Below are 6,180 nucleotides of genomic sequence, written 5' to 3'. Positions count from 1 at the left end.
TTAACCTAGACCTTCCTATCTTGTGATAGGGTTTAGGGAGTGTGATAAGGTGTATTGTTTAGAATTTAAAGTTTAGGAAGTGTTATTTTTTTTTTTTTTGATGTCATTGTCAAGTTTAAAAGAATGTGTATTTGAGAAAAAAAACTAAAAGAAAAAAATATAAAATATTGAAATAGAAAGGATGTTATATATTTCCATAATTTGGATGAATGAAAAATAATTAAAAAATTTACAACTAAATTTAACTGACCCATTATAAAAAATAACGCTCTCTGTGAATCATAAATAACTCCAAAAAATATTCTTACACAGAGGATTGATATAAGGTAACGATAAAATTCAACATTGGCATGGAAAGTTTAAAACTCCATTTTCCAACTAAATTAAAAAAACTACAATATTTTTCCTTTCTATGCCAAGTATAACTAAAACTGACGTAAAATAGTATTGTTAAATAATTATTTATATTGAGTCTCAATTGTTGAAATAAGAATACAAATCATATTACATTATTTCAACTATCTTTTGTAAAATTATATTAATATGTAAAGAGAGAAATTATTTTTGGAAATAAATTGACATGCTTAAGCACTTAAAAAAGAATGACGAAACATGAAGGTGAATGTAGTTAAATATGAAGGAAGTATGAGTCTATTAAATAGGGATTGTGAAACATTAGAATCTCTGAGCATTGTTATTATTGTATCCATATGACCAAAGTGAGAATTGTTGTAGCTATGTGAGGAAAAAGTCTCGAGCAAAGTAACAATGAGTGTAGGCTAGGCATGTAATGTGAGAAATAAAATATTGTTTGAGTAAATAAAGCTAGTGCACGATCTTTGAATAAAAGTTGTCAATGGTATGTCAAACTTTTTCATTTGGTGTCCATGCAAAGTTGTCAATGTTGAAGACAACTTCTTCAAAAGTTACCAACGGTGAAGACAACTTTTTGTTATAAAACTGAGAAAAAAAGTGAAACAAAGTGTAGCGTGCGTGATGGTTTTCTGTACACTGAAAAAAAAATGTCACATTTCGTATATGAGGATTTGACTCGCCAATAAAAATTGAAATAATTATGTTAAATTATATTCAATTCAGACACAATATTTGTTATATTTATAAGAGCAATGGAGGTTTGTAGCCTTGTACTCATTCTTTGTTCTACTTCAATATTTTTCAATTGTTGTATCCACAAAAAAAAAATTGAAAAAAAGATTTGTGAGATACATTATTTTTTCCTTCTAATGTAAAGTTGAAACAAAATGGTAAATGTAATGTAAACTTTCCCTAATATTCTTGTTTATAATATTTTTTCCTCCTATTTAGGCAACACATATATAATTGATATTGTGGTAGATTAATGGATTTAATTGATATTGCATGTATCATTGACAACTTTGACTTAAAATGTTTTTTTTTTATATTTTCTTTCTGTAATTATCCATTTTTGTATAATACTCAAAATGAGTTCCACCATTTTAGTAAATTTTTCTAACATTTTGATTTGAGATTTTGGAATTTCTAATATCAGTTATTCAAATTTTGACAGTGGTAACTTTTAAACAATATCAATGAACCTAAAAACATGGTTCTATAACCTTTCAAACTCATTTCTAATTATTATTTTAGTCTCAGAATTACAACAACAATCTAAGAATTAAATTGTTGTACAATAAATCAAGAATCTTACAACAATAATGCTGATAAGAATGCAACTGCCAACTTTCAATGAAAGAATGCAAAACACAACAAACAACAAAACATAACAATTATGAACTTGTCAGTAACTTGGAAGAAACAGTGAAGGTATGTGACAGAGTTGTGCCAAGAGCTAGTATTTAAATATAAAGATAAAATTTAATATAAAGTAATTAAATAAATATAAATACAATACTTAAATGATAGATTTAATGGGTTTTATTTAATAATAAGAAAAAAAACTAATATGCTTCAAAATCTTATCAATGACATCTAACAATTTATTTATTAGAAAAAACATTGACTTTTTCCAGGGTAGTTAATTCTTAGATTGGATCGAACTGCACTGTACATATATAGTTAGTTAAAACATTGAAAATGCATTATTTATTCTAATTTGAAATAACCATCCTTCTAGAAGTTATGCAATTATTTTATCTTCCTCTAATTGCATCACCTACATCCTTTATTCAAACTTTATGAGTTTTTTGTATTAAAAAAATATATTCAAAGTTCAAAAAACAAAGTCTAAGCCATCATAGTTTATCTCATATTCAAAGCTAGACCAAACCAATAAAAAAATAAGCAAGGATTTTGGACAAAGTCTTTAACAAAAACTCAAAAAAAAAATTTAATCGGAGAGTTTCTTGGAGATAGATTTGTGTATATTATAGTAAGAATATATATTTGTTTAAAGGGAAATGACTTATGGATGAAAATAAGCAGAAAAAAAATAATCCTTTCTATAGAAAATTTGATTAAAAAAATGTGTTAATTTCATTGGGTCTTCTATATTTATTTTCTACTAACCCAAGAGAAAAAAATAGAAAGTGATTTTTTTTTTTGAAATTTTTAAAATTATATCTCTATTTTCACAACAAATATATAAGTAACTTTCTAATTATACAATTACTTAATTTTAATTAATTTATTATTTTTAAAAATAATAATTTTTTCTTGATTTTTCATTATACCTTCTTCTCAAACCAATAAACACACTTCTTAACTTATTCTCTCTTTTTTTTTCCTTTTATTTGCTATTGAGTAAAAAAAAAAAAGAAAAAAAAATACTGTGATTAACCAATATTGGTCAACGATGTTGGAGAAGTAACCATAGTTATAACACCCACCTGTAATGAAGGAAAATTTCTTTGAAAAAATAGATGTTGACTAATGATAGTTCAACTGTTGACTATGGCTTCCACACTCAACTGCAAGAAGAACTAGTCAAAGTTTACTTTCTTTTGCCTTTAAAAAATCTCATTTAAACAAAAAAAAAATTATCAGTATTTTCAAAATATTAATATGTTGCATCATAAAATATTTATATGTTTATTGAATCTGAAACCATATAAAAGAAATTATTAATGCAAATTTATACTCGATTCAACTTGTACTAGATTTGGTCAAACTTCGCGGCATATTTTTTTTTTATTATTGGGCTTTATGTTTTTTTAATTCCCCTCGAATTGGGCTAAATCGGAGACTCTTAAGTGCTACCCCAATCCTTCTTTGGATTAAAAAATAATTTAATTTTCCTTGTAAATTCTTGTTCCACTTAAATTGTTTTTTATAAAAAAAAATGTGAAGTTACTGCAAATAAATATTTTTAATAAGTTGAATGAAACATGCATTTTTTATCACTGCTAATCATACTCATCATTTCAATAGGAATTATTTTTCTATTTTATTTAGTTTTTAATTGTATTATTATTATTATTCCTGAAACGTATTTTTTTTTAATGTAAAATAATAAGTTCTTTAATTATTTTGAGAAGTTTTTTTGTGTAGCTTCTACCACAACTAACTTTCAAACACAAAAACAAAACAGTGTTTTGTATAATTCGTAATTTCTAACCAAACAAATACTAATCTCAGTTTTTATAGAATCTCTAAGAAATAATTAAAATCATTTGTTATAAAATGTAGATTTTATTTTTACATAACGACTGTAAAATCTACACTAAAAAAATGTGGAAATTAAACCATTTAATTATTATTTTTTATTGAATTTCCATGGATTTGGTCATGTAACTAACGGATGACCAGTTTTTGTCTATAATTAACCAGAAAACAAATACAGAGAATTTAGGCTTCATTTTTTTCCTTTTTTTCTGCAATATATTATCGAAATTTGGTAAAATTATTATTTGGAAAATTGTTCGTATTATTATATGTTTGGCTATAATCAATCACACAGTGAATAAATCCCTCAAGTAATACGAGTAAACCAATGTCCAAATTTTTGTTTATTACATAAATTAATTTATTTCGAAAACAATAAGACATGTTTTATGAAAAATATTTTACTGTAACTAATAGGAGGGAAGTTTTTATTAATAATTAATTTTATAAATAAAGATTTTTTTTTGAATGATCTTGCTAAAATTACGCTAAATCCCAGGTAGTTCCTTTATAGTTTTAGAAGAAATTGAATATTTTTGTGAAATCATGAAATGTTTGTTTTGTGTGTTGAAGGAAGCAATATTTTCTCCACTTTCAGTGGAAGCTTCCAATGCTAGCTGTAGCACGTTTGCACTCTGACCAAGAACACTCTCTTTTAAATAACATAACAACACACACTTTCTCTCACTCTTCATTCCACAAAATGAAGAAACACCATCACCACGCAACCCTATTCCTGCTCCTCCAATTCCTGCTGCCGTCAATTCCAATCGCCGTCGCGCAGGGCCAGCCCCAGTCCGATCCAAACACCGACCCAAACCTAAACCGCTTCAACCCCTCTCTAGCCGCAATCATCGTCATACTAGTGGCGGCGCTTTTCGTCATGGCCGTTTTCTCCATCTACGTACGCCACTGCGCCGATGCGCCTTCCAACAGCGTTAGGCCTCTCACCTCCGCACGCTCCAGAAGAGTCGCGCGTGGCCTTGACCCCGCCGTCATCCAAACCTTCCCCACCCTCGAATACTCCGAGGTCAAGATCCACAAGATCGGAAAAGAAGACTTGGAATGCGCGGTGTGTTTGTGCGAGTTTGAGGATACCGAAACGCTGCGTTTGATCCCCAAGTGCGACCACGTTTTCCACCCCGAGTGCATAGACGAGTGGTTGAGCTCCCACACCACGTGTCCCGTGTGCCGCGCCAACCTCGTACCAACAGAATCCATGGATTCTGACGCCAACAACGGCGCCGACGCTGTTCCCGATCCTCAATCGTTAACGCCAGACGTTGAAGCCCAAAACGACGCAGTCGAAGCCGCGCCAGAGCAGCAAAACGCGGACTCTGACCGTTTCTTAACCGAACCGGAAGTTCTTTCTCTGGAAAAAACGCTGAACCGGAACCGCACACGTGGATCGCGGTCGAACCGGCTTCGCCGGTTCTCGAAGTCGCATTCCACCGGCCACTCGATCGTTCAACCGGGCGAAAACACTGACCGGTTCACTCTGAGACTTCCTTTGGAGGTTCGCAAGCAGGTAATAAACCGGCAATTGCATCGTGCAAGTAGCTTGATCGTGTTACCGAGAGAAGGTAGTTCGAGGCAGGGTTACCGAACCGGAGGAGAAGGGAGTAGTAGGGGGAAACAGTCAAGGCGGTTGGACCGGAGTTTGAAATCGGACCGGTGGATTTTCTCGATAGCTGCGCCGTTTTTCGCAAGGGCGCTGTCTATTAGATCCCCCAGGGTGCGGAATAACGACGTTGAAGGAACGTCGTCGTCTTCCACCGCGCCGATTATGCCGCGGACGGCCGTTGACTCGGCTCGGCCACCGGTTTAACCGGAGAAGCTTGTCCATGTAACTTTTTTTTTTTTTTTTCCTTTTATTCAATATTTTTATTTTGGCTGCAAAAATTGTACAGGGGTGTGTTATTAATAAGCTAGTTTAGCGAGTTTATTTTGTAGTAATTGTGATCATATCAGAAGATTAAGCTTTTTGGTTAACTTTAGATTTTACAGTGATAAAAAAAATTCAGTATCCATTGTTTTGAAAATTATTTTGCTGTACTTTCTTTATTAACTAATTTATACCTTTTAAAAAATTATTTAAAAGCATAAAATTAATCAGTAACTTGTATTTCTTAAATTATCCTTAACGCATTTAAAGAAGGAATTCAAGATAAATTAAATTAGCGTAGAAAAAAATTTGTTATTCGATTCACAATATTTATTAACACTTTAGTAAAAACATCTTAATTAATGAAATACATTTCAGAAAAAATAATTAATGCAGTGTTTAACCATAAATAAACTTTATAAAATATATTGAATTTTCATGAAAAAAGTCACAAAATAACAATAAAAAATCTGCGTATTTTTCTGAAGTGAGTTGGCGCGTTTGTTGGTAAGAAAATCGGTGGCACTTTAATTAACGCGTTTGAGAAACAGAACAAAGTATTCCAAAAAGTGATGAATATTTTGTTTGCCTGCAAGAATCAAATTCCTTTTTATTTTGTGTTCTAAATTCAACCATGCCACTTTCCTTCTTTATTCCTTCTTCTTCTATTTTTTAGTTGGAAATTTGGTGAT

The 6,180-nt window shown here is 30.9% G+C and overlaps 1 protein-coding gene across 1 annotated transcript; it reads left to right on the top strand.

Annotated features, from left to right (window-relative positions):
• The first annotated feature begins 4,146 nt into the window (after positions 1-4,146).
• LOC137831713 (E3 ubiquitin-protein ligase ATL31-like) lies at positions 4,147-5,645 on the top strand. The gene has a single exon (XM_068639499.1). The coding sequence runs from the start codon at positions 4,214-4,216 to the stop codon at positions 5,429-5,431; it is 1,218 nt and encodes a 405-aa protein (XP_068495600.1). The 5' UTR covers positions 4,147-4,213; the 3' UTR covers positions 5,432-5,645.
• Positions 5,646-6,180: the final 535 nt, after the last annotated feature.

The sequence above is a fragment of the Phaseolus vulgaris genome, chromosome 6 (genome assembly GCF_000499845.2).
Source record: "Phaseolus vulgaris cultivar G19833 chromosome 6, P. vulgaris v2.0, whole genome shotgun sequence".
In the NCBI taxonomy this organism is placed as follows: Eukaryota; Viridiplantae; Streptophyta; class Magnoliopsida; order Fabales; family Fabaceae; genus Phaseolus; species Phaseolus vulgaris.
The sequence above is the reverse complement of the archived record's forward strand: the minus strand, read 5'-3'. Positions and strand labels throughout refer to the sequence as shown.